This window comes from Ahaetulla prasina, chromosome 17 (genome assembly GCF_028640845.1).
Source record: "Ahaetulla prasina isolate Xishuangbanna chromosome 17, ASM2864084v1, whole genome shotgun sequence".
NCBI lineage: Eukaryota > Metazoa > Chordata > Lepidosauria > Squamata > Colubridae > Ahaetulla > Ahaetulla prasina.
The window spans coordinates 3,271,104-3,298,220 of record NC_080555.1 but is presented as its reverse complement, the minus strand read 5'-3'; the positions used below and the strand labels follow the sequence as shown (position 1 = coordinate 3,298,220).

The following is a 27,117-nucleotide window of genomic DNA, read 5'->3' as shown; positions in this document are numbered from 1 at the left end:
GGACCTTCGGAGGTCATCCAGTCCCACCCCCTTTGCTCAAAAAGAGAGACTAATCAGAGCTTGGGAAGTTGGAGGTCAGATAGTCCGGGATGGTTACCAACTGGTGGTCCTCCGTGAGAAACTTTGGGTGGTCCTTAGAAAAATGATTTGCATTTTAATATTGCACTAAATGCTTTTTTATCTTTTTTTTTTTTAAATTCATATTTGTGGTCCGCGGGATTAAAAATTATGAATTTAGCGGTCCCCGAGGTCCGAAAGGTTGGTGACCCCTGATCTAGTCCAAACCCCTGGCTCAAAAAGACAATCAATCAGAGCTGGAAGGGACCTCAGAGGTCATCTAGTCCAAACCCCTGGCTCAAAAAGAGAGACTATCAGAGCTTGGAAGCTAGAGGTCATCTACAACCCCCTGGCTCAAAAAGACAGCAGGAGAGTGCTGGAAGGGACCTCAGAGATCATCTAGTCCAACCCCTTGGCTCAAAAAGAGAGAATATCAGAGCTTGGAAGCTAGAGGTCATCTACAACCCCCTGGCTCAAAAAGACAGCAGGAGAGTGCTGGAAGGGACCTCAGAGGTCATCTAGTCCAAACCCCCGGCTCAAAAAGAGAGAATATCAGAGCTTGGAAGCTAGAGGTCATCTACAACCCCCTGGCTCAAAAAGACAGCAGGAGAGTGCTGGAAGGGACCTCAGAGATCATCTAGTCCAACCCCCTGGCTCAAAAAGACACTCTAATCCCCTGCTCAAAAAACCAGAATAATAAGAGCTGGAAGGGACCTCGGAGGTCTTCTAGTCCAACCCTCTGCTCAGAAAAGACGGAATAACAGAGCCCAGAGTAGTCTTCACGACAAGGCAGAGGACGAATAAATTTAACAGATAAATAAATGTTTATTTATACAGTTTTATCTACGTAGATAAGTGCCACCTGCTTCAGAGCGGGCCAGGTGTCACCTGCAAGGCGAGGAGTGGTCTAGCTGGATCCGCCAGAACCTCCAACTCCAAAGGCAGTCTATCTGGGCGAAACCGAATCTCCCGGCTGAGGTGCCTTCAACACCTTGTGATGTTATCTGTTGTTTACAAACGTTCGTGTGGCGACCCTCAGAAGCTTACGACGGTGCTGAAAAAGGCTGTAAAAGCGAGGCCGTTGTTAAACGAATCACAACCAATTTTAGCACTTTTTTTTTTTTGGGCCACACTCGTTGAGCCGATCCGTCATTAAGTGAATCCGGCTCCCCCCCTCCCATTGGTTTTGCCATCTGGGAAGGTTGCAGTGTGTGAAATTTTAAAAATATGAGCTGGTTGCCGATCCCGTGACTGTGGGGGAATGCTGTGATGGTCGTAAGTGCGAGGAATGGCCACAAATAGCTTCTTTTCAGCGCCATTGTTAATTTCTGTCACTAAATAAACGGTCATAACTCAAGGATTACCTGGAAATTTCTGATTAAACCTTCCCAACATCCCGGTCACCATTTTCGACCGCACGGTGCCTCAGTTCCCTTGTACAGGTAAGTCCTGGACGTACGACCGTTCCACTTAGTGACCATCCGAAGTTACAACGGCACTGAAAGTTGGGATTGTTTTCCACACTTAACGACCATCGCAGCCTCGTGATCAACATTCGGACGCTCGGCAGCCTGACTCGTATTTATGACGGTTGCCACGGTGTCACGCGATCCCCCTTTTGCGACCTTCTGACCAGCCGAGTCCAGGGGGACGTTGGGATCCGCGATTCTCTTAACGACCGCAGCAGGGAAGGTCGTAAAACGGGGCAAAATGTCAGCTGCCGAGCCCTTCTGCCCTTTTCTGTCCCTTCATCTTTGGAGAATGGCTGCTCCCAATTTTCCACCCGTTTAATAAATCGAATTAAATTAAATTACAGGCAAGATTTGGGAGAGAAGGAGAAAGTGGACTGAGGCGCCATCTAGTGGACAAATGACGCAAAGACTGGGAAGGGGAGGAAAGAGAATACAGTCTGTCCTCGATTTACGACCACAACGGACCTCAAATTTAAGTCGCTAAGAGAGACATTTGTCATGTGTCAGGTTTGCCCCCACGTGAGGACTTTTCTCTCCCATGTTCGTTTACGTGAATCTCTTTCAGCTCTTAAATCAGCCACACGGTCGTTAAGCGAATCTGGGCTTTGTCAGAAGGTCACCAAAGGTCGTAAGTATGAGTCAGTTGTCAAGCATCTGAATTTGGATCACAGGGATGCTGCAAGTTGTCACATTAAGTGTGAAAAATGGCCGCCAGTCACTTTTTTCAGGGACCTGGTCACTTCGAACGGTCACTAAACGAACAGTTATAAGTCGAGCACTGTCGGTCAACTCTTCCTTGCTCCAAAAAAACCAGAGAATTTGCCCCAAAAATCAAGGGAGTCCATCTTTTTTTTAATTAAGAAACGAAAAAAAAAATGGCGTCCCTGCCAGTTGGGTGAACGATGAATCCAACTCTGCTGGAGAATAGCTTTCCTCTTGCACACGCCCAGGTGTGTAATTCCCATTGCACACGTCCACATCTGCATCTCCAGGGAGCGCCACCTTGCTAGTGCAAATATTTTTCCCAGAATTCCCCCAAGAAAGGGATTTAAAGCAGGAGACGGTCGCTTTAGCCACGTTTAGGGCTTCCGGCTGCTGGTCTCCAAATGTCCAAGGGATCCCATGTCCGTCCCGGACGAGCCCCCATCGCTGTCCCGAGCTTACGACGGATGGAGAGGAGGGTGGGGGGAGGGAGGGCCTTGTGCAAACTCTACAGCCAAGCGAGCGACGGGAAAGATGGCGGACGATCCTTTCCGCGAGAAGTGCCTTGTGCGAGGTTGATAGCGCTCTCGGTGTGCGAGCGAGCCAAGTTATATTTCGTGAGGGTATCCCGAAGAACCGGCCAGCGTGGGAGGCGGTGGAGGAGCTGGTCTGGAAGAAAAGACAAGAAAGAAAAGAGAGGGAGTCCTTGATTTATGACCACAGTTTCTGTTGCTAAGCGAGACACCTATCAAGTGAATTTTGCTCCATCGTACGACCTTCCTTGCCACGGTTGTTAAGCGAATCTGGCTTGCCAGAAGGTCGCCAAAGGGGCGAATCACTTGACCCTGAGACATTGCAACCGTCGTAAATACGCGTCGGTGGCCGAGTGTCTGAATTTTGATCACGTGACCCACCGAGAAGCTGCAAACGGCGTTAAGTGCGAAAATCGGTCATAAGTCACCTTTCAGTGTCATTGTAACTTCGGTCACTAAACAGACGGTGGTCACATGACTGCGTTTTTAGCAACTCACCCACATTTACGACGGTTTGGTTTATCCTGCGGTCATATCACTGCAAGGAAAGCAGTATTTATTTTTTCTGCAACCCTCCGCCCAAAAAAGTCTCTTTTCCAACTTTTAGACTCACCTGGATGGCAACATCTGGATTTCGGGGTCACAGCTGGGCGTGGCATAGGGCGGATCCAGAGGCAGCGGCTTCTGGGGTGGGGGAGGCTTGGTGGGGCCCGGGGACTAGGGGGAAAAAGAGCCGAAATTGCATTGACAGAAGGCAGTGAATCAAAGCAGGCCTGGAGAATTCTGGGAGTTGAAGTCCACCTATCTTAAAGCATGCTGGCTGGGGAATTCTGGGAGTTGAAGTCCACCTATCTTAAAGCATGCTGCCTGGGGAATTCTGGGAGTTGAAGTCTATCCATCTTAAAGCATGCTGCCTGGAGAATTCTGGGAGTTGAAGTCCACCTATCTTAAAGCATGCTGCCTGGGGAATTCTGGGAGTTGAAGTCTATCCATCTTAAAGCATGCTGCCTGGAGAATTCTGGGAGTTGAAGTCTATCCATCTTAAAGCATGCTGCCTGGGGAATTCTGGGAGTTGAAGTCCACCTATCTTAAAGCATGCTGCCTGGGGAATTCTGGGAGTTGAAGTCTATCCATCTTAAAGCATGCTGCCTGGGGAATTCTGGGAGTTGAAGTCCACCTATCTTAAAGCATGCTGCCTGGGGAATTCTGGGAGTTGAAGTCCACCCATCTTAAAGCATGCTGCCTGGAGAATTCTGGGAGTTGAAGTCCACCCATCTTAAAGCATGCTGCCTGGAGAATTCTGGGAGTTGAAGTCCACCTCTCTTAAAGCATGCTGCCTGGGGAATTCTGGAGTTGGTCCACCCATCTTAAAGCATGCTGCCTGGGGGATTCTGGGAGTTGAAGTCCACCCATCTTAAAGCATGCTGCCTGGGGGATTCTGGGAGTTGAAGTCCACCCATCTTAAAGCATGCTGCCTGGGGAATTCTGGAGTTGAAGTCCACCCATCTTAAAGCATGCTGCCTGGGGGATTCTGGGAGTTGAAGTCCACCCATCTTAAAGCATGCTGCCTGGGGAATTCTGGAGTTGAAGTCCACCCATCTTAAAGCATGCTGCCTGGGGGATTCTGGGAGTTGAAGTCCACCCATCTTAAAGCATGCTGCCTGGGGGATTCTGGGAGTTGAAGTCCACCTATCTTAAAACATGTTGGCTGGGGGATTCTGGGAGTTGAAGTCCAGCCATCTTTAAGCAGGCTGGCTGGGGGATTCTGGGAGTTGAAGTCCACCCATCTTAAAGCAGGCTGGCTGGGGGATTCTGGGAGTTGAAGCCCACCCATCTTAAAGCATGCTGGCTGGGGAATTCTGGGAGTTGAAGTCCACCCATCTTAAAGCAGGCTGGCTGGGGGATTCTGGGAGTTGAAGTCCACCCATCTTAAAGCAGGCTGGCTGGGGGATTCTGGGAGTTGAAGTCCACCCATCTTAAAGCAGGCTGCCTGGGGAATTCTGGGAGTTGAAGTCCACCCATCTTAAAGCTGCCAAGATTGTGAAAGGCTATTCCCGTTGATCTCCCCACATTTCCATTTGCAAATGGTGTCCCTTTGCCCCCCCGCCCCCCCAGGTCAGTTCACCTCCATGGTGGAAGGCCGAAACAATTACCTGAATTTTGGGAATAGGGTCAGGAGGCAACGGGCGTATAGGAGGGCCGGGTCTGTTCCCAGCGGGATCCTGGGCAGAAAAAGTTCAGATAGCAAAGAACAACATGCAAAGTTGAAGAAGGGTTATTTTTTTGTTTTTCCAGAAAAGATAAGAAATGGTAATTTATTAAGAAGAAACATCAGCTCTCTGAAGGGGTAAAAAAACTGCAAGGGATTTGTTGCTAGGCTGAATGGACAGGATACAGGTAGTCCTCGACTTACGACCACAACGGGGTCTGTTGCTAAGCGAGACATTTGTTCAGTCAGCGTTGCCCCCTTCTTGTGACCTTTCTTGCCGACGTTGCTACGGTCGTTAAGCGAGCAACACGGCGGTTAAGCAAATCTCACAGACTCCCCCACAGACTCGGCTCGTCAGGAGGTCGCAAAAGGGGATCGGCCGGGAAAACTGCGACCATCATAAATGTGAGTCAGCTGCCAAGAACTCTGATCACGTGACCGCAGGGGTGTGCAAAACAGCCCTAAATCCTCCCCTTTTTCCTCCCCCCACCAGTGCCGTCGTAACTTCAAACGGACACTAAGCGAACCGTTGTAAAACCGAGGACTACCTGTTTATGAAATCTTCCTCAAAGTTTAGGGGACTTCCAAAAAGAGTGAAACACATGCAGAGCGGATTTTCTCCTGGCGTGTGAGAATCCCACGTGGGATATTGGGGGGGGGTGTCTCCTGCCCCATCTTTTCATGCAGATCCATGCAAGGCACATGCCGCAGCCTCCAGGAACATACAAAGATCTCCCCCCCCCCCGGGTTCCCCAACCTTCTCCTGGCTCGGTTACCTGTGGATCTTTCGGGATCGGGTCAGGCGGCAGCGGCTTGGTGGGTGGCTGAGGCCGCGTGGCACCCGGTGCAACCGGTTGCTGCAGCGAGAGGCAGAAAAGGGGGCGCCCGGAGAGACGGGAAGAAAAAGAAGAGAAAGAATGGACGAAGAGACTAAACGTGGACTGACGACATGCTGGAGGTTAAAGTCGGACGACGCCATGCGTGGTTGGGGCCGCCATGCACCATGCACCAAACTGGCGAGAGAGGGTCAAGACAGACAGACACACACACACAGGAGGGCGGCCCAAATTTTGACGCGGGAGGTCAGGGGTCTTGACCTGCGTCGCCCCCGTTTCCTCTGCTTTCTCTCTCGGCCGCAGATCGTTTGCGGCGAGCCGAAGAAAGCATCAACTCTGCTCGCTTACCAAAACAGTGCACGGAACAAGACCTTCGGCCCCTCCAGTAGCTGAATCAGAGGTAGAGGCAGCGTGGGAGTCACGGTCAGTATTAGGGCAACCTGAGAGCTTCGAGGGGGAAGAGGGAATGGAACTGGCAGAGAGAGACAGAGGCGGAGGCTGGGCCATCTGTCAGCCCTCAGATGGAGGGTCAACAGCCCCCAAGTCTGGAGGCGGCTGATGAGGAAGAGGAGGTACAGCTGGGTCCAATGCCTGATGCACCGATGCACAGAAGGCAGAGGAGAGGAGAGCAGTGGAAATCTATGGGCCGGTCCTTGGGACGGAAGAGCCACCGCTGCTAGCGAGGCCACACCTTAGCTCTGGGGATAAAAGGCAGCGGGCGGAGAGGAATAGATGTGTCAGAAACTATTCATCTTACGGACAATTATTCATCTTCCTCAATATTAAATCCGTGTGCGGGCCCCTGAAATGACAATGGGGCAAGAGAAAGGAAATTTTCTCTGTTGTTGTTTTTTTTTGCAACGATTGTTCTTGGTTTTCAAACGCGGGCGCCGCGGCTTTTGAAAAACATCTTAAATGATAAAATCTTTCCTGGGATGAATTCTGTCCGGTTCCGTGGAAAGAAATATTGGCTTTTTTTGGGGGGGGGGGATGAGCCAATGAAAAAAAAGAGGGGTGCTTTTTTTCAGCTCTCCTCCTCCCCCTCCCCCATTTACCTTAGACGTTGGCATGAGTTGAAGCTCCGTGCTGGATTTCCACTGCGGGGGGCGAGGACGGTTTGGGGGCGCTTTGCTGTAACTTCGGAGTTCCGGTTGGGTGATCCTGGAGAAAGGGGGATCGGAGGAGACTTATTTTAATCCCGGTTTCAGGTCGAGCTCGGAGGAGACGCTTCCCGCCGTCTGGAAAACCGAAAACACCCCAATGCAAAGCAATCCATGCCACGCTGCTTCCTTCCGAGCTATTTTTCGGATCCGATTATTCCCGGGAGAGGTTTCGGCTAAGCCAAGGGTTCAAGAGAGCGGTTTAAGCCATGATCCACGAAGCCGCAGCGGGCCACACCGAGGAGGGAACCACACCCAGAGAGCGAAAGACAAAAAAGCACAACAGAAAAAAACAACAACAACAACCCACTTTTTAAGAAAGCGGAGGGGTGGGTTTTGCAGAATGCCAATCCGGGCAGGAAAAGAAGCTTAAGGAACCGGGGGGGGGAGAGGGGGGGAACCACGATTTGGTGGCCTTCAGCACCAGCCACGTTTCTGGTTGCCACATGAAAGGGCCTTCCCATGCCCCTTGATTTTTATTTTTTTTTCCTTGCAGAAAGTTTGCAAGAACTTGGAAGCGCCAACCTCTAGGATGGCAGAATGCCAACGACGAGGCACGATCTTGGCGCCCGGAAGGATTCGCAGGTCGTCCTCGACTTACGACGGCTTTGGGCACCAGAATTTCCACTCCATGCTCGGGAAGCCCCCTCCTTATTTGACTACCTTTGTAAAAAGCCACGTGTGCGAAGGCGAATCGCTGCGGTCGTTAAACGGATGGGGGTGGTCGTTAAACGAATCCGGCTACCCCATCCCGCACCGTTGACCCCGCTCACGGGAAGCGAGTGGGAAAGGTCGCAATTGGAGACCACGAGATGCTACAACTGTCACAAAGACTTAATGAATTAATTAATTGTAGCCTATGACTATCATTAAGTGTTGTAAGTGTTGTACCTTGATGAAGGTATCTTTTATGTACACTGAGAGCATCTGCACCAAGACAAATTCCTTGTGTGTCCAATCACACTTGGCCAATAAAATTCTATTCTATTCTATTCTATTCTATTCTATTCTATTCTATTCTATTCTATTCTATTTCTATTTCTATTTCTATTTCTATTTCTATTTCTATATTTCTTCTATATTATTTCTTTATTTCATTTCTATATTAGATGAACGTATCTTTTCTTTTATGTACACTGAGAGCATCTGCACCAAGACAAATTCCTTGTGTGTCCAATCACACTCAGCCAATAAAAATTCTATTCTATTCTATTCTATTCTATTCTATTCTATTCTATTCTATTCTATTCTATTCTATTCTATTAAGACAGGCGGGGCTGAATTTTGACACTGTGACTTTAGGGAATGGTTATAAGTGTGAGGAATGGCCGTAGGTTTTTTTTCCAGTACCTTTGAACAGCTGTGAGTCGAGGACTACTTGCAGACCCTAACCCCGTCCCCTCAAACAGCACTGTCGCCGTTCCAGAGCCAAGAGACAACCAGCCCCTGTGACCGAGAAAGACCCCCAAACTTTTCACATGCAGAGCGAGGGGGGCGCATGTACCCCAAAACCCATATTCCCGCGCACCTTTCGGCTGGGTGCAGGAATTGCACCTGTGACTCTGAGTGGTCTCCTATCCATGCAACTAGGATAGGGCTAAGGCTAGGGGCTGCAGAAGTAGAAGGGAGGGAGAAGTGTGGGAGGAGACCTTAAGAAACGGGGTGAAGAGAAGCTGCCTAAGGAACAGATACAGAATAACAAGAGTTGGAAGGGACCTTGGAGGTCATCTAGTCCAACCCCCCCTTCCTGCCCACATCATGAGCCCTCAACTGTATAACGGGAGGAGGAAGAGGGTCAGAAGGGACCCTCCCTAGTTCCTCAAGCTGTAAACTCATTTTTTTAAAAAAAAATATTCGTTTCATCTGACTTTATTCTTATCTTTATAAATAACTCAGAGCAAAGAACACACAGCTAATATTTCTTCTGCATCTCTTCTTTCCCCTCCAACAACAACCCTGTGAGGTGGGTTGGGCTGAGAGAGAGAGAGAGAGAGAGCAAGAGAGAGAGGAACAAGCTCATAAACACCCAGCCGGTTTTCGTACCTAATGCTAGAACTCCCCATTTCCTAGTTTCTTCGTTTTTTCCCCCTTTTCAAGCTTCTAGTCCTCATTTTTCAGCCATCCCACTCCTTTATAAATTGCTCTTCCCTTAACGGATTATTGATTTAGATAAGTGTTTGGGTCGATATCTTGCAAGGCAGGTCTCCCACACTCCCCTCTCCCTTTCTTGCAAGTTTCTAGTCCTCAACACTTTTTGTTGAGGACTAGAAACTTTTTTGCACAAAAATGGTGCTGGGGGGTTGGAGAGAAAATTAATCAGTGTTTTAGCCTACATTTCTTTGGGAAATATATATATTTCACTTACCCCACGTCGGTTGCATTGGCATACGGGTAATTTTAATGAGGAAACTTCCTGGCATTGCTGGTTGATACAAACCTAGGAACAAAAATGTCTTCAACTTACGACCATTCGTTTAATGACCGTTTGAAGTGACGACGATGCGGAAAAAGTGACCAATGACTTATGTCTTTGCACTTATGACCGTGGAAGGTTTCCCCGACAGTCGAGGGATTAAAATGCAGGCCGTTTTAGCAACCGGCACGAACTTACGACGGTTGTAGCATTCCCCATAATCACCACTCAACAGGGGACAGCTGGATTCGTTTAACAACGGTGCTATTCGCCGAACGACCGTGTCAAAAAGAAAAATCGGGGGGAAAAACCTCGACTTAAGCGCTGTTTTCACTTAGAGACCTTAGGTGTTCCAATGGGGGTCGTAATTCGAGGACTTTGCGAGTGGCCTTTTAAGGCATGGAAGCAATTCTTTCTGACACCCCTCTCCCTCCCCAAAAATCTCGGCCACAAAAGCCCATCTGAGACTCACTCACTTTGTTAGGACCACAGTTTGTCCCGGATAACGCCCAGGCCTCCTCTACAACGTTGGTCACCACGACAACCTTCAAAGTATCACGTAAGCAATTGGGGGTCTTAACCGTTCCGTTCCGTTTTTTCTCGCACTGCAGCTGACCACACCGGACGTCGCTGTGGGGAAAGAGAACGGGAGACATTTCTGCTTGGGTCCCTTCATGTTTCTAGTCCTCAAGAGTTGTTTTTGGTTTTTTTTAAAGAGGCCAGGCCTCACCTCCAGCCCCACCCACTTCAAAATCTGCATTCCCACCAACATTCATCTTACTTTTAGAGTTTTAATCGCTGTTGCTTTGAATATTTTGTGTCAATTGCTGCAAAGGTAATAAAATGCCAATCTGTATGCTAATCTATTTATTTATTTAAAGAGTCCTTGACTCACGGCCAAAATTAAGCCCAGAATTTCTGTTGCTAAGCGAGACGGTACTTCACCGAGTCCCCCCCCCCCCCAAGTTTTACCACCTTTCCTGTCACCGTCGTTAAGTGGATCACTGTGCTTGTTAAGTGAATCAGACGGTTGTTAAGTGAATCTGGCTTCCTTCTTGACTTGGGGGGTCGCAAAAGGAGGACGGCATAATCTCTGCAACCGTCATAAATACAAACCGGTTGCCAAGCAGCTGAATTTCGATCACGCGCCCGGAGGGATGCTACAACCCATCGTAGGGCGTGAAACCGTCCTAAATCCCATTTTTTCAGTGCCGCTGTTGACTTTGGTCACTAAACAAGCTGTTGCTAAGTCGAGGACTGCCCGATATTCCATTTCTGCAGATGTGACCCAGAGATTTTAGCCACACCCTCTCTTTAGGCGGTTCGGCCTTTTGAACTATTTTTCCCATATATTTTTTTTTTTTTAATTAACTTTCATTGCGTGCGTGAAAAGAACTCACAAGTTAAGAGGTGGAGATTCAGCCGGTTCCAGCCAATTCGGGCGAACCGGTAGCGGCAACATGTAATGCCGTCCTATTTAGCCACAGTTTTCGAGGCCCGGCGCATGCGCGGAAGGGGCGAACCGGTGGTGAGAAAATGTTAAGTTTTCCGAAGTTGTGGGGAGGGAAAGAGAGCGCTTACCTCTTAGCACAGGGAATGTAAGATCCGTCGGGATTCTGCCCACAGTTTCCGCGGGCGTCTCCCCTCTGATTCAAAGACGCCACGCAGCCTTCCGACGTGGGAACCGCATCTGGGGGAAAAAATTAAAAATTAAAAAAAGAAATAAAAAGGAATTACGGCCAATAAATGAGATCCAGCTACAGGGCGTGTAAGGTGACCAGTTCATCAACTAAGATAGGATAAAGTGTCATCCATTAATTAGGGTAGATTAAAAAGCAAACAGCCAGTTTGGTTCCAGTGGTTAGGAAAGTGGGAGCTGGTGAGTTCTAGTTCCAACTTAGACGTGAAAGCTGATTGGGTGACTTTGGGCCAATCACCACGAGAATGAGAGTTCTAGTTCCAAATTAGGCATGAATGCTGATTGGGTGGCTTTAGGCCAATCACTGGGAGATGGTAATTTCTAGTCCCGCTTTAGGCATAAAGCTGGCTGGGTGACTTTGGGCCAATTACAAGGCGACAGTGAGTTCTAGTTCCACCTTAGGCATGAAGGCGGATTGGGTGACTTTAGGCCAATCACTGGGAGATGGTGGGTTCTAGTCCCGCCTTAGGCCTGAAGACTGATTGGATGACTTTGGGCCAATCACCAGGAGGCCGTGAGTTCTAGTCCCAATCACTGGGAGGTAAGTGAGTTCTACTCCCGATTTAGGCATGAAAGCCGACTGGATGACTTTGGGCCAATCACCCGGAGACTGGGAGTTCTAGTCCCGCCTTAGGCATGAACGCTGATTGGACGACTTCGGGCCAATCACCAGGAGACGGGGAGTTCTAGCAGCCTAATCAAACATGAACCTATTTCACTTCCACAGGCAGTCCCCTTCTACCTCAACCATGGGATCCACTTAACAACGGCACCACCGCGACGGAAAAAAACAGTCGCAAAACAGTCGGCCGCGACACGCTCAACTAATGCAACGGAAACACCGCTTCCAGTTATGGTCGTACATTGAGGACTGCCTGTATCCAAGGTGGGGAGGGTGGAACCTCAGCTTACCGGGACCCCAATGGGCTTGGCACTGGCTTAAGTATGTGGGGCAGATGCCCCCATGGCACACAGCCTTGCCCCCTTCGCATAAGGTGCCATCCTGCTTGTAGACGTTCGAAGGGCAGAGTGCGGAAGTCCCGTCGCAGAATTCGGGGAGGTCGCATTCATTCTGGACTGGACGGCAGGTGTGTCCAGCACTGCGTAGCTACACAAAGGAGAACAGAAAGGTGGGGGAAAATTACCAATATAGGCAGTCCTCGACTTATAAACAGTTCAGTTAGTGACCGTCCGAACTTACAACAGCACTGAAAAAAAAGCACCGTTTTTCACACTTACAACCGTTGAAACCTGCCCACGATCCCATGATCGAAATTCAGACACTCGGCAACTGGCATGTACTTATGACAGTTGCAGCCCAGTCCCGGGGTCACACGATCCCCTTTTGCGAACTTCGAACAAGCCGAGCCCACGAGGGAAGCCAGATTTGTTTCGCAACCGTGTGACCGACTTAACGATGGGAGGGATTGACTGAACAACGATGGCCGGGAAGGTCGCAAAATAGGGCAAAGCTCCCTTAATGTCTGTCTCGCTGAGCGACTCCATTGTAGTCCTAAACTGAGGACTATCTGTAGATCCAATTTCGTTTCTAGTTGGAAACCACTTCTGGACTTTATGCTTGAGGTGGGGGAAAAAACAACAACAGCCCAAAACTTTAATTTGGGGTTTTGCTGATTAGATAGGTTTATTGTTGTAGAAACGGCTAGTATCCCCGAAAATAAGACCTCCCCAGATAACAAGCCCAATTGGGCTTTTGAGTGCATGCGTTAAAATAAGCCACCCCCGAAAATATTTAACCGCATGTGCAGCCGGTCTCCGCTATTTCCTCCGGTTACGGTTAGGGGGAGAAAGCTGGAATTCAGATAAGACAGCAAGAGGAGCCCCGTCTTGCTCCACGCGTCCCAAAATAATAAGCCGTCCCCGAAAATAAGGCCAAGCGCTTATTTTGGGGTTCAAAAAAATGTAAGACAGGGTCTTATTTTTGGGGAAACATGGTTTTATTTTGCAAAAGTAAAAAACCGAAGCTGTGTGTTATTATCTCATACTACTGTGCTAAAAAAAAGTCACAACGCAACACTTCCTTTTTCTTCTTCCCTTTTTCCTCCTTTCCTCTTCCCCTGTTTTCCTCTTCCTTCGAATTTTACACTTCGATAAACTACTAAAAGTTTTGCCACTCGAGGTCGGTTGGGCAAGAGCCGGAAATTTCAAATTAAAAGAGCAGCAATTGAGGATTCGAGAACGGGAACGGAATCCGGGATTCTTGACGGGAATTTGGGACTGGGGAACGAACAGAGTTCCCGGCGGAATGGGGAAGGGGGTTCAGGATGAAAGGAAGGGGTTCCCCCTGCATTTTGGGGGGTGGGGGCACCTTACCTTGCATTGGTGACAACAAGATTGTCCGGTGGCGCACTGGGCTCCTGGTATCAATTGGCAGGTAGTTGCATTGCAACACGGATCCGTACACTCCTGGAGAAGTAGAAAATGGAAAGGGGAAATAATAATAATAATAATCTTCTTTTAATGACCCCATAATCCCTTGGGGGGTGGAGTCTGGGCAACTGAACGGAGTTGTGTGTTTACTGGCCGGATGCCCTTCCTGTTGCTAGTGCGGAGTTTTGTTCAGCAGATATATATTCTCCTTGTGCCCAGAGAGAGAAATATCTGCCTCTACCAGTGGTGGTATTGAGTAGCTTCTATCTGGTTCGCGTGAACTCGTAGCAGTGGCTGCGGGAGGCTCCGCCCACCAACCCGGACGTCATCGCGTCCCATTTTTGACGCTCTGTGCATGCATGGAAGGCCCTAAGCATGCGCGGTGGTGGGCATTTGCGCTCGCATTTGTGAACCAGTAGCAAAGGTTAGTGAATACCGCCCCGGGCCTCTACCTAGGATCGAACTCACAGCCTCCTGATTGTGAGGCGAGAAGCTCCACCTCTAGGCCCCCGCACCACAAAGGGGAAATCATCATCATCTTCATCATCATCACCATTTGATTCAATGGACTGCTTCGATTAAAGAAAAGAATACAATTTGTGTTTCATTGCTACTTGGAAACCGTTGCTGGACTTTGTGCTCGAGGTGGGGAAAATATTAAAACTTTGTTAGGCTCGAAATGAGATAGAAATTGTGGCCTTTCGGGATTTCTTACCAAGGAGAGGCCGCAATCACACTGTTCTTTAAATTCTACCAGGCGGTTCCCGCAACGGGATTTCACCAAGCGGGCCGGTTCGGGCTGGTCGAGGAGGCAGCCGACTCGGTTGCTCTGAAGGATTTCTTGAAAGCGTCGTTGGCTGCAGGTGCTGAAACTCAACCCGGGCATAATCCTAGCGCAGGAAAGAAGGAAGGGTTTTTTCAGGACGATCCTGACTTACAAGGATGAGGGGAGGGCGCGGATCTTGGCTTCGCTGTTCAAAATAACGGACCAACAGAGTTGGAAGGGACCTCGGAGGTCTTCTAGTCTGACCCCCCTGCTCAGAATACAGGATAACAGAGTTGGAAGGGACCTCAGAGGTCTTCTAGTCCACCCCCTGCTCAGAATACAGGATAACAGAGTTGGAAGGGCCCTCAGAGTTGCAGCCATTTGTGAGAATTAATACAGCGCCTCCTGCCTGAGTAGGGGGTTGGACTAGAAGGCCTCTAAGGTCCCTTCCAACTTTGTTATCCTGTCTTCTGAGCAGGGTTGGACTAGAAGGCCTCTAAGGTCCCTTCCAACTCTGTTATCCTGTCTTCTGAGCAGGGGGTTGGACTAGAAGGCCTCTAAGGTCCCTTCCAACTCTGTTATCCTGTCTTCTGAGCAGGGGGTTGGACTAGAAGGCCTCTAAGGTCCCTTCCAACTCTGTTATCTTGTCTTCTGAGCAGGATTGGACTAGAAGGCCTCTAAGGTCCCTTCCAACTCTGTTATCTTGTCTTCTGAGCAGGATTGGACTAGAAGGCCTCTAAGGTCCCTTCCAACTCTGTTATCCTGTCTTCTGAGCAGGGGGTTGGACTAGAAGGCCACTAAGGTCCCTTCTGACTCTGTTATTATTCTGTTTTTTTTTCACTTCCAAGGCTCCGGGAAGTTTCAAATCACGCCGGAAAAAAAAAAAAACCCGGCGAGAAATTCTCCAGCTGGCTGAAAACGAAGTCAAAAAACAGAAGCCAACTTTCAGGAGCCCAAAGACATTCGCGCACTCACCCTGTCGGCGCTTCCATGATACACTTCCGGCTCTGGGGACGGATGGAAGTGTCGCAGCCACAGCCGTCGCTGTCGTGGGCGAGACCGAGATTGTGGCCAAGTTGGTGCGAAAGGGTGGAAGCCATGATCAAAGAGCTAACGGAATGGCCCTGGGTGGAAAACAAACCAGGATTCGGGAACAGGGAATTGTGCACATCCAACCCCATAAAAACGACTAGTTTCTAAAGGCCTCGATTCATTTAACAACCGTTTGAGGTTGAAAACAGCACTAATAAGTGACTTGCGGCCGTTCCTCGCCCTTACGACCATCGTGGCATTCTCACGGCCCCGAGCTCATCATTAGAAGCCGTTGAATGTAAATTTGATGTAAGTACATTTAAATGTCAAGTGAGGATCATACCATCCTGGGGTGTTGTTAATTGTCATCGATTTGTGCCACTCGCTAAGTTTCTAAATTTTAACCATGGGGGGGGCGGGGAGAATGTTGTGATGGTCGTAAGTGTGAGGATCGGTCGTGACTCCCCCTTTTTAAGTGCCTTGTAACTTGGAATGGATGCTTAAAGGAATGGTTGTACAGTAGTGGCCAAAATTATGGAAACCTTTTGGGGAAAGTTTGTTTTCTAAAACTAGCTAATAATACCACTACTTTTTTTTTTGGGAGTAGTACCATAAAATTATGTATCAACGGAAAGATAATTTCATCAAGAATGTAATGCAATAACTTTTAGGAAGGATTGGCTATTAGAACAGCAGTTACAGGATAAAGGAGAAAAATGAAACACGTAGAAAAAATGAGATGTTCAAAAATGAACACCCTAGAAAAAATGAGATATATAAAAATTGATCACTATGTCAGTTAATACTTTGTTGGGTAACCTTTAGCATGAATGACGGCCTTACAGCGTCTTCCCATGGAGTGAACCAAGTCTTTGAGTTCTGCAGCTGTTACCATGTGAAACCAAGATTGAAGGATGGCTTCTATTAACTGGGTTTTATTGCTGGGTTGCTTGTTCTGACTATCCAGTTACTTTAGTCGGCTCCATAGATTTTCAATTGGTTGAAGGTCTGGGCTATTCCCAGGCCATTCCAGATGTGGAATAGGATTATCTTGAAACTCCAAAAAAATAAGTGGTGTTATTAGCCATCAAATCTCAAAAATACACTTTTCCCAAAAGGCTTTCCACAATTTTGGCCACTACTTTCAATTGAAAATTACCTGTATTCTGAAAGTTAAGATTCTCAGAGTTTTCTTTAACCAGATTTATTGAAAGGGAAACAAGCATTAAGTTACAGCACCTAATTTATCTTCGGGAATCTTTGATCTTCTTGCTAACCAGTTGTGGTAGCCCTGGGGTAAGTGGCCGAAGGGATTAAAAAAAAATATGGACCCTTGCAATGTTTTTGCAAGCCCCTGTCCGTGTTTTCCAGGCTCCGAGAAGCCCCTTCAACTCACCATGCTGACCCCACCGGAACCTTTTAAGCAGATGGATCCTTGGGTCGACGCACCAATGACGCCAGCGGGGAATGGAGGACCACTGTGGTTGGAAAGGAACCCAGGAGAGATTGCACGAATAAATGCAAAGAAAGAAAGAAAGAGAGAGAGAGTGAGAAAGAAAGGGAGGGAGGGAGGGAGGGAGGGAGGAAGGAAGGAAAGAAAGAGAGAGAGAGAGAAAGAAAGAAAGAAAGGCAAGAAAAAGAAAGAAAGAAAAAAAGGCAGGAAAGAAAAGAAAAGAAAAGAAAAGAAAAGAAAAGAAAAGAAAAGAAAAGAAAAGAAAAGAAAAGAAAAGAAAGAAAGAAAGAAAGAAAGAAAAAGAAAAAGTCAAGAGTTGTTTGATTTTTGCAGGAATTCTGCTAAGCTGATTTTAAGCGGGTTGGAGGTTTGAAGGACCTTGTAATAGTAACAATAACAGAGTTGGAAGGGACCTTGGAGGTCATCTAGTCCAACCCCCTGCTCACGCAGGAGACCTATGCTAGGGATTTGAACCGCCAACTAGACTAGAACTCATGGCCTCCTGGTTTCTAGCCTGATGCTGGAACTCTACACCAACCTGTCTTTCTTTCTTTCTTTCTTTCTTTCTTTCTTTCTTTCTTTCTTTCTTTCTTTCTTTCTTTTCCTTCCTTCCTTCCTTCCTTTCTCTTGCACTGAGTTAATTAAAACTATATTTTTTAAAAGAAAAAATCCAAGTTGCTAGTCCTCTTGCTGACCCAAGATCCTGACATCTTACACAATGAGCTGAACGTTGTCATGGGGAATTTGGGGCAGCAAATCCTTCTCTCTCCACGCCAGGAACCGCCGGAGAATTTCTTTTGCACTTCCGTTTGTCGACACTCGGTTGCCGTTATTCCAGACTTCGGCACTGACCAGAGCTACCCGCAGACCGAGCAGCCTGTAGAACTGGAAGGAAATAATAATAATAATAATAATAATAATAATAATAATAATAATAATAATAATAATAATAATAATAATAATAATAATAATAATAATAAGATTTTGCACAGAGTAGATACCAAATGATAAACGGTTGTAAGTTGAGAACCATCTGTACAATGCAGGCTACTCCAGAAGAAACTATTATGCTAAACTATTATTTTATTCTTTTTTAAAACCCTCTTCAAACCGTTTTTCATCTCCTTTGTTGCATCCAGATTAGACTCACAGGCAGGCCTTTCCCATCTGGGTGCTAAATCTAGATATATGTTAAAGGGGGAATTCAGGGTTTTCTCTTTGCTTAGATAAATAACAGACTTGGAAGGGACCCTTGGAGGTCTTCTAGTCCAACCCCCGGCTCAGGCAGGAGGCGCTCTATTATTTCTCACAAATGGCTGTCCAGTCTCTTCTTGAAAACCTCCAGGGATGGAGAAGGGGAGGGAGAATAGCAGAATAACAGAATTGGAAGGGAGGGAGGGATGAAGGAAGGAAGGAAGGAAGGAAGGAAGGAAGGAAGGAAGGAAGGAAGGAAGGAAGGAAGGAAGGCAGGAGGGAATAGGGAGGGAAGGAAGGAAGAAGAGAAAGGAGGAAGGAAGGAGGGAGGGAGGGAGGGAGGAGCAAATAGCAGAATAACAGAATTGGAAGGGAGGGAGGGACGGATGGACGGAAGGAAGGCGGGAGGGAATGAAGGAAGGAGAGAAAGGAGGAAGGAAGGAAGGAAGGAAGGAGAGAAAGGAGGAACAAAGGAATGAATGATATTATATTGTTATTTATATTGTTGTATTTTAAACATGGCTGTGAACCGCCCTGAGTCCTGCGGGAGATGATGTGGTATAGAAGTTTAATAAATAAATAAAGGAAGGAAGGAAGGGAGGGAGGCAGGCTGGAGGGAATAGGGAGGGAAGGAAGGAAGGAGGTGGGGGAGGAAGGAAGGAAGAATAGCAGAATAACAGAACTGGAAGGGAAGGGAAGGGAAGGGAAGGGAAGGGAAGGGAAGGGAAGGGAAGGGAAGGGAAGGAAGGAAGGAAGGAAGGAAGGAAGGAAGGAAGGAAGGAAGGAAGGAAGGAAGGAAGGAAGGAAGGAAGGAAAAAAGAATAGCAGAATAACAGAATTGGAAGGAACCTTGAAGGTCTTCTAGTCCAACCCCCCTGCCCCAGTCGGATACCATTTCAGACAAATGGCTGTCCAATCTCTTCTTGAAAACCTCCAGCGATGGGGCACCGACAACTTCTAGTGGCAGGCCGTTCCACTGGTTAATGGTTCTCACTGTCACGAAATTTCTCCTTATTTCTAGGTTAAATCTCTCCTTGGATGGAAACTCATCAAGGAGAGAAGCAACCTGGAATTAAGGAGTAACTTCCTAAACAGTGAGAACCATTAAACCAGCGGAACTGCCTGCCACCAGAAGTTCTCGGTGCTCCATCCCTGGAGGTTTTTAAGGAAAGACTGGACAGCCACTTGTCAGAAATAGTATAGGCAGGGTTTCAGGCCAAGAAAAAAAAAAAAAAGGAATGTCAGAATCGCGGCTCACCCCATCCATGTGGCTGGCGATTTCCAAGATCCGTGTTTGAGTCCGGTTGAGGTTCGGATCCAGCTTGAACTGAAAGGCAGAAAGATTGGTGGCGGCAGTGGGATACGCGCGGGATCAAAAGGGAGTTTTCAACGGGGATCACTAGATCCATTCTAGGGGATTCCTGAGGCTTTGAGGGAATCAAATTTGTACCTACGGTGAGAAGGTGGGTCGAGTAGCAGGGGGAGGGAGAGGGGGGGGGGGAAGAAGGGCTTACTCACTGAGATCTAGCAACATGAGAGTTGAATCGATACTAACTATCCCCCACACTGCAGATTTCTGCTGGAAATGTTTTGATCAGCCTGCAAAATATAATAATTGGGTCTGGGGGCTAATCGGGAAGGGGGAAAACAATCCTCACCTCGGCATGGTCGGCTACTATCACCAGCTCCACGTAACCCCGCTCGACCTCTGCTTCTCGCTTCACCTAAGAGGAAAAAGGGAGGAGTCAGACAGAGGAGGCCGAAGCGCTGGGTTCGAGAGACCACATCGGGCACATTGGATAACATCCAAAAAAACTAGACGGGTGAAAATTAATAAAGAACAAAACTCGAGCTTAAAAAAAAAAAAGACCTGTTATCAACCATCCGCGCCAATCAATGATATTTGTGACCCATTTTAAAATGTTCCGTTGACCAAGTTTCATGTTCAGTGAATAAAAGTAAATAATAATAATAATAATAATAAATAATCATGGCTGATAGCAAATTCAGTGGATGGATGGACGCAGTGATACCCCCCGTTGTCATCGGGGTACTTGGTACCATGTCCAAAAATTTTACAAAACACATCAAGAAATTGCAGCTTCCGGCAATAACACACAGCAGCGGAACTGCAAAAAACTGCGCTACTCGTATATTTTAAGAAGATGCTTGGTTGATACCTAGGAAGCTGGCAGTAACTAGTATCAACCATTAGCATCCGTCCATGGTATTTATGACACATTTTTAAATGTTCAGTTGACTGAGTTTCGTGTTTAATGAATAAAAGAGATAATAATAATACAATATATTTTAAGAAGATACTTGGTTGATACCTAGGACGCTGGTAGCAACCAGTATCAACCATTAGCACCAGTCAATGGTATTTGTGATGCCCTTTTGAATGTTCAGTTGACTGAGTTTCATGTTTAATGAATAAAAGAGATAATAATAATGCCTACGTCTCTCTCTTAACGTATTTCCTGTATTTCATTAACCTTCTTCTTTTATTTCCCTGTTTCTAACTTCCGTCTTTATTTCCTAACCATCGATAAAATAATTCGTATAGTATTCAGTTTGTTCTTTTCTTCTTTAATTGCGAGTGTTAATCTGAAAAAAAATGGGGGCTAAATTTTAAGACTAAGGATCATCAGGGTTTATGGAAGCCTCTGGAGTAGAGATGGGAAGGCCTAGAAAAATTAAAAAAACTGGAAAAAGCAAACAATTTTTTTCTGGGTTTCCCCCCCCCCAAACATCTTTAGAAAAAAAATAGGAGGAAAAAACTGTTTTTCTCTCCCAATTTTTCCAGGTTTTTTTTTTTCTTTTCTTCCAGGCTTTCCCATCTCTACTCTGGAGTTTAAATTTTAAAATTTAATTCAGCCCTACCCGTTGCAACGGTGTCCTTTTTGACTCCAGATGTGGGTGAAACCGTCGGCTTTGTGTGCAAACCGCGGTTGCCGGCTTCATTCCCTCAAGTCTGTAGGCCCTCGTCTGTCCGTTTGGGGTAGACTCCAAGCTGTAGCTTCTAAACCGGGAGACGGTAAGGAGACCACTAGGTGATCAAGAGAGAGCGAGAGAGAGAGGGAGGGAGAGAAGGCGGGTTTAAAAGTGCAATATTTTGGATTTCTTTGGCGTTCAGGGTGATAAATTCGCTCCAGTTTTTCAGGAATGGGCCAGAGTAGGTAATTTAGGCATGCTTTTCTGTCAATTTTTGGTGCTCAGGTTAACTGTTTTTCTCTTCCCTCTTTCCCGCATTTCCTTTCGGGCCTACAGGAACGAAAAGACGAGAATTGGGAATAATTTTGCTTTATATGAAGATTATTTTTTTTAAAAATGTCTTCTAAATAAATCGATAAACACTGTCCGATCGCAGCCGGCCGCTTCACGCTTGCCGAGCTCAGATGTCTCTGCAAAGCGGTTGTGGTTTTTTGGGGGGATGGCTTAAGGTTAGCGCTGCAGTATACGGCCACTGGTTGGGGATTATGGGATTTGCAGTAGGGCTGTCCACAGGAGCCCTGGAAGATTAGCATAAGGTGGGACCACCATGCCTCAAGGAAAGCAAAGGAGAAAGCGAAAGCGAAAGCAACCAGAGGGAGAAGGGAAGGAGAACATGAAAGTGGAAATGACCATGGAGGAGAGGAAGGAGAAAGTGAAAGCAAAAGTGAAAGGAGAGGAAGTAAAGGGAAGGATAGGTGAAACTGAAAATGAACATGGAGAAGGAGGAGAAAAGTGAAAGTGAAAGCAAAGGGAGGGGAAGTAAAGAGAAGGATAAAATGAAAGTGAAACTAACATGGAGAGAGGAAGGAGAAAGTGAAAGTAAAAGGAAGGGGAAGTAAAGGGAAGGATAAAGTGAAAGTGAAAATGAACATGGAGGAGAGGAAGGAGAAAGTGAAAGTAAAAGGAAGGGGAAGTAAAGGGAAGGAGAAAGTGAGAGGAAGGAGAAAGTGGAAGTAAAAGGAAGGGAAGTAAAGGGAAGGAGAAAGTGAGAGGAAGGAGAAAGTGAAAGTAAAAGGAAGGGAAGTAAAGGGAAGGAGAAAGTGAAAGTGAAAATGAACCTGGTGGAGAGGAAGGAGAAAGCAAAAGTAAAAGCGAAGGAAGGGAGGGAAGTAAAGAGAAGGATAAAATGAAAGTGAAACTAACATGGAGAGAGGAAGGAGAAAGTGAAAGTAAAAGGAAGGGAAGTAAAGGGAAGGATAAAGTGAAAGTGAAAATGAACATGGAGGAGAGGAAGGAGAAAGTGAAAGTAAAAGGAAGGGAAGTAAAGGGAAGGAGAAAGTGAGAGGAAGGAGAAAGTGAAAGTAAAAGGAAGGGAAGTAAAGGGAAGGAGAAAGTGAGAGGAAGGAGAAAGTGAAAGTAAAAGGAAGGGGAAGTAAAGGGAAGGAGAAAGTGAAAGTGAAAATGAACCTGGTGGAGAGGAAGGAGAAAGCAAAAGTAAAAGCGAAGGGAAGGGAGGGGAAGTAAAAGGAAGGATGACAGGAAAGTAAAAATGAACAAGGAGGAAGGAGAAAGCGAAAGTGGAAGTGGAAGGAGAGGAGAGCTCAATGCTGCCCCGATTTTGCCCGTTCTTACCTTAAACCCGAACAAACACAGACATTGGCCCAAGAGTCGGGGTACCCTCGAATGCTACCCCGATAACAGCAGTTGCCCTAAAAAAACGAAAAAGAACCGAGGAGAAAAACAAGAGCTTAAATCTTAATTCAGCCAAAAGAAACCATAAAGTTCCTCTTTTGCATGCTAGAAAAATAGAAACAAGCCACAGTTTAATTGATGGAATCTAGGCTTGTTCAGGGCAGGGCAGAGTGAGAGGATAAGCCAAGGTTGAACTCCCAGGTCTGCTGAATGCTGCCCCTCCCGTCAGAAGAAGGAGCTGTGGGGGTTAGCTGTGACCCACCCCCCACTTCTTCAGAGGGGTACCCAAGCCGATTTTTGAGGCATCCTAATGGGGCATTTTACGTTAAAACATCTGCTGTAAACGAATTCAATAAACGCTCCATACTTTTGGCTGTGAAGACAATTCAGTGGAACCTCCAGCTCCAGGAACAGTCTACCTGCACTCTACCGGCATCTAGCATATAGAAAACTGAGAAAAATTCAACGCGGGTTAGCTCCCATCTTACCTCCGGGCTGGTTGGATGCACCGTTCTTGTCCCATCTGGGAGGTAGTACATTAACCCTGAGCTGCCCATCATCAGTTCCCTGCGAAGGAAAAACAAGCCAACACTGAACGGAAATGCCGTTATTATTATTATTATTATTTATTATTTTATTATTATTATTATTATTTATTCAATTTTTATACCGCCCTTCTCCCGAAGGACTCAGGGCGGTGTACAGCCAAGGTAAAACAAACAATACAATATACAATTTAAAATACGAATTAAAAAACTTATTACACAATTGGCCTAAAACTTTGGAACACTTAAAACTAAAACCCATTAAAAATTAATAATAAAAACGGCAAGCCTGCTATGTCGGGGTCTTTGCTCAGCTGGGCCTCTCCAGATCCGCTCCTATTTCCGTGGCTCAGTGGCTAAGACACTGAGCTTGTCGATCGGAAAAGTCGGCAGTTCAAATCCCTACTACTGGTCTCTTGTGTGAGCAGGGGGTTGGACTAGATGACCGCCAAGACCCCTTCCGACTCTGTCACTGTTACTATTACGGGGGTCCTTCAAACCTCCAAACCCGCTTAGCGGCAGAGAAAGGCAGTTTTCTTCAGACAGATTCTGTGCTCTTTTTTTTTTTTAATTAAAAAAAGAAACCCCGAATCTGAATTTATATTTGCATACAGAACCCCGGAATTAGAGGGTCCCTTGAGGTCATCCAGCCCACCCACCCCGGGCTCAGGGCAGGTCTCCCCATTCAAACACTTTGAATAACTTCGGTTCGGCTTACGACATTTAACCATTTTTTTCTGGGTTTTTTTGTTTTAGTCTGACCTTCTCGAGTAGGATTTTGGGGGCCCATCCAACTGGGAGACACACACACACACAGCCCGCCACCTCACCCCAGACTTTGGGACCACCACCACCCCTTTCTCCTCCCCCCCCCCCGACTCACCGATTCTGTGCCAAATCCAGAAGCAGACCCTCCCCTTCCATTTCGAAAGCAAGCTGCAGCCGAGCGGGGAAACTGTGGGGACCCTAAAAATAAGAAGAGAATTGGGGGAAAAAAAATAAAAATAAGACCTCAGTTTTGGAGCAAGGCGCTTGGGGAGTCCATGCACGCCCCCCCCGCCCCCGCTTACACCGCCCGGCTTGGGGGAAGCCGCCCTGCATCAATTTGGGGTGGGGTGGGGTGGGGGTCTCCTCCAGCATCTGGGGAAGGTGTCTGCGGCATTCCCTTCCCTGCCCCGCCCAGGGTTTTCCTGCCCTACAGTAATAGACGGAAATGTTCCGGAGATAGACGGTAATAGACGGAAATGTTTCGTGGCACGCGGGTGGGTGGGTGGGTGGGTGGGGGCCCACTGTGGCGGGGTGGAGGGGGGGGGTATTGGGGTGGTGGTGGGGGGATGTGAGACAGAGGAGATGAGCTCATCCAACCGGCCAAACCGGCAGCTGTCGAAACAGGCTCGTCATTGACGCCTCGCCTTGTCTGCCAAAGCACCCCAAAAAATCGTTCCGGCGCCTTACCAACACGAGCGGCCGAGCGGCCTGCACGATTCTCGGGGTGACCTCCGACCAACAAAGGGGGTCGTGGCTCCAGGGTTGTAGGCCGGAAGTATCTGCAAAGGTGGAAATAAAATATATATATATATGCTGGTTTTAAAGGAGCGGGAGGGGGGGGTGTTAAAATTCTTTTAAGGGGTTGGGGGTCTTCCCCTGTGCCCCAGAAGTTGGATTTCCACATGGGTGGGGGGGTGGGGAGGAATCTCTCAATGTGGGGGTGAGCTATAAATCCGTGCCCCCTCCCCTCTCCCCTCCCCACCCCCGCGAAGAAATTCTCGCAGAACTGCAATAATTTCGATTTTCTCGAGATCTAGGTCAGGCTGCTCTGCTTTAAGATAGGTGGACCTCAACTCCCAGAATTCCTCAGCCGGCTCGGATTAAGATAGATGGACTTCAATTCCCACAATTCCTCAGTCAGCTTGATTTAAGATGGCTGGACTTCAACTCCCAGAATTCCTCAATTAATATGTTTTAAGATAAATGGACTTCAATGCCCAGAATCCCCCAGGTACATTGTTTTAAGAGAGATGGACTTCAGCTCCCAGAATTCCTTATCAGGATTGGTTTAAGATGGGTGGACTTCAACTCCCAGAATTCCTCAACTCATATGCTTTAAAATAAATGGACTTCAACTCCCAGAATCCCCCAGCCAGCATGCTTTTCATCAAATACCACCGTTGGAGGCATATTATATTTCATGCATCTCACTTGAAGAGCCAGTCTATTCCCAGCACCCACTTACTTGCTCTGGAAGCCATCAAAACTTTGCCTATAGGGTGCTAGTCCTTATGAAAATCCTTTCTACCACACACACACACACACCCCCGCCTATATATCTATAGTTTTCACACATCTTAAAGTTGCTAAGATTGAGAAACACTGATTTAGGTGCTACGAGTGTCTCAACTCCTGATTTGCCGAATCTTAAGGACTAGAAACTCAAGAAGGCCCTTGGCGCAGAGCAGGTTCTTTTAAATCAGCAAAGGAGCCATTTCTTTTGACGATGGGAGTTGTAGTCCGACACGGATGGATGGCACCGGAGTTTGGGTTTGATTATTTCTATTATCTACCCCAATTTTTTCCCCCAGCCTGCACGGCCAACCGGTGGGGCTGATGGGAGATGTAGTCAGTGTTGAGGAAAGGCCCCTAAGCTACTCTAGTTCCTGACAGGGATGGGGACCCCGCTCCACTATTCCGCGGAGATGCCGAGCGTTCTCTGCACATGCTCAGAGGCACGGAAGAATCGCCTGTCCTTCTATCTTCAGGGTTGCGCTGCCTGCCGGCTAAACCCAGGGGGAACACAGCACCGGGGCCTCTGGAGCTTCAGACTTTGGGGGGAAAGCTGTGACCCCGACCCCGACGCCCCCAGACCCAATTCCGTGCCTCCGAGCGAACTGTCACGGTGAGAAGCCTCTGCCTACGATCCCGACGCCCCCCCCCCCCACGACCCAATTCCGTGTCTCCCAGCGAGCTGTATGGGGGAGGGAGGCTTTGCCAACGACCCCCGACCCGATTCTGTGCCTCCAAGAGAACTGTCACGGGGGGGGGGATTCTTTGCCCATGACCCCGACGCCCCCCGACCCAATTCCGTGCCTCCCAGCGAGCTGTATGGGGGTGGGAGGCTTTGCCAACGACCCCCGACCCGATTCTGTGCCTCCAAGAGAACTGTCACGGGGGGGGGGAGTCTTTCTCCACGACCCCGATGCCCCCCCCCGACCCTATTCCGTGCCTCCACGCGAGCTGTACGGCGGGGGAGGGGGGCAAACTTTGCCCCCGACGCCCCCAGACCCAATTCCGATCGACCTTCGCGGCCCCTTCCAGCACCCGATCAACCTCAACCCACCCGGCCGCGCTGTTGCGCAGGCTGCTCCTTTCCTCTCCCGCCCCTTCCCCAGTCTGCAGTCGGGTGCCCACCTCTCCAGACCCCTCGGTGTGTGTGTGTGTGGGGGGGTCTCCCTCCCCTCCCCCGGCTTCTCACCTGCCAGGCATCCCCAGGACGCCCAAAGCGGCAAGAGCAGCAGCAACCGCAGCAACGCCATGCTCGGACAGCGCATTCGGGACCCTGGAGAAGAGCCGCGGGGGTCTCTCTCGGCTTGAGCAGGGAAGGTGGGGTGCTCCGAGCCGGGCTGCGGCTCAGTCGGTATCCGGAGGAGCCGCAGCAGCAGCAGCAGCGAGCGCAGGAGGCGGCTCTTGAGCCTTTGCAACCCGCCGCCTCTTCCTCCTCCTCCTCCTCCTCCTGCTGCCGCTGCCTCCGCCTCGCATTGCAACGGCGCTGCAGCTGCAGGGCCCGCCCGAGAACGGGAACTTCCTGCCGGCCGCCCTTCCCCGGCCTCCGCCCGGCGCTGGCTCAGCTTCCCCGACTTTCCCCTTCGCCCGGCCGCGGAGGGCAAAGAGCCAGCAGCTTCCTCGGCACGCGCGCTTGCAACAGCTGGAAACTCTCTCTCTCTCTGTGTGTGTGTGTGTTTGTTTGTGTGTGTAAGGGGTGGGAGGGGAAGGGGTTTCCCTTGGCCCCCGCGGGAGGGGTCGACCGGGGAGGGG

General features: G+C 48.3%; 1 protein-coding gene across 1 annotated transcript; it reads right to left on the bottom strand.

The window, feature by feature from the left end:
* Nucleotides 1-862: 862 nt before the first annotated feature.
* On the bottom strand, nt 863-27,031 carry ADAM15 (ADAM metallopeptidase domain 15). The gene is made up of 22 exons (XM_058160735.1): nt 26,558-27,031; nt 24,544-24,635; nt 23,972-24,054; nt 23,032-23,110; nt 22,484-22,560; nt 20,801-20,966; nt 19,576-19,641; nt 19,176-19,244; nt 17,439-17,608; nt 16,667-16,748; nt 15,214-15,362; nt 14,188-14,362; nt 13,416-13,508; nt 11,994-12,189; nt 10,964-11,072; nt 9,855-10,012; nt 8,498-8,579; nt 6,865-6,970; nt 5,750-5,830; nt 4,918-4,986; nt 3,378-3,481; nt 863-2,900 (listed from the first exon to the last, which is right to left on the bottom strand). Exons 1-22 carry the CDS (start codon nt 26,631-26,633, stop codon nt 2,840-2,842), a joined length of 2,343 nt encoding a protein of 780 aa, XP_058016718.1. The 5' UTR covers nt 26,634-27,031; the 3' UTR covers nt 863-2,839.
* Nucleotides 27,032-27,117: the final 86 nt, after the last annotated feature.

Bases quoted from the DNA above. Each gene is read 5' to 3' on its own strand.
- ADAM15 (XM_058160735.1), bottom strand. From the start codon at position 26,633: ATGCGCTGTCCGAGCATGGCGTTGCTGCGGTTGCTGCTGCTCTTGCCG. The intron at 14,363-15,213 runs GTGAGTGCGCGA...TTCCTGCGCTAG, and splicing joins ATCATGGAAGCGCCGACAGG to GATTATGCCCGGGTTGAGTT. The intron at 6,971-8,497 runs GTGCGCGGGAAT...CCCTTTCTCCAG, and splicing joins TTCCTGCACCCAGCCGAAAG to GATCACCCAACCGGAACTCC.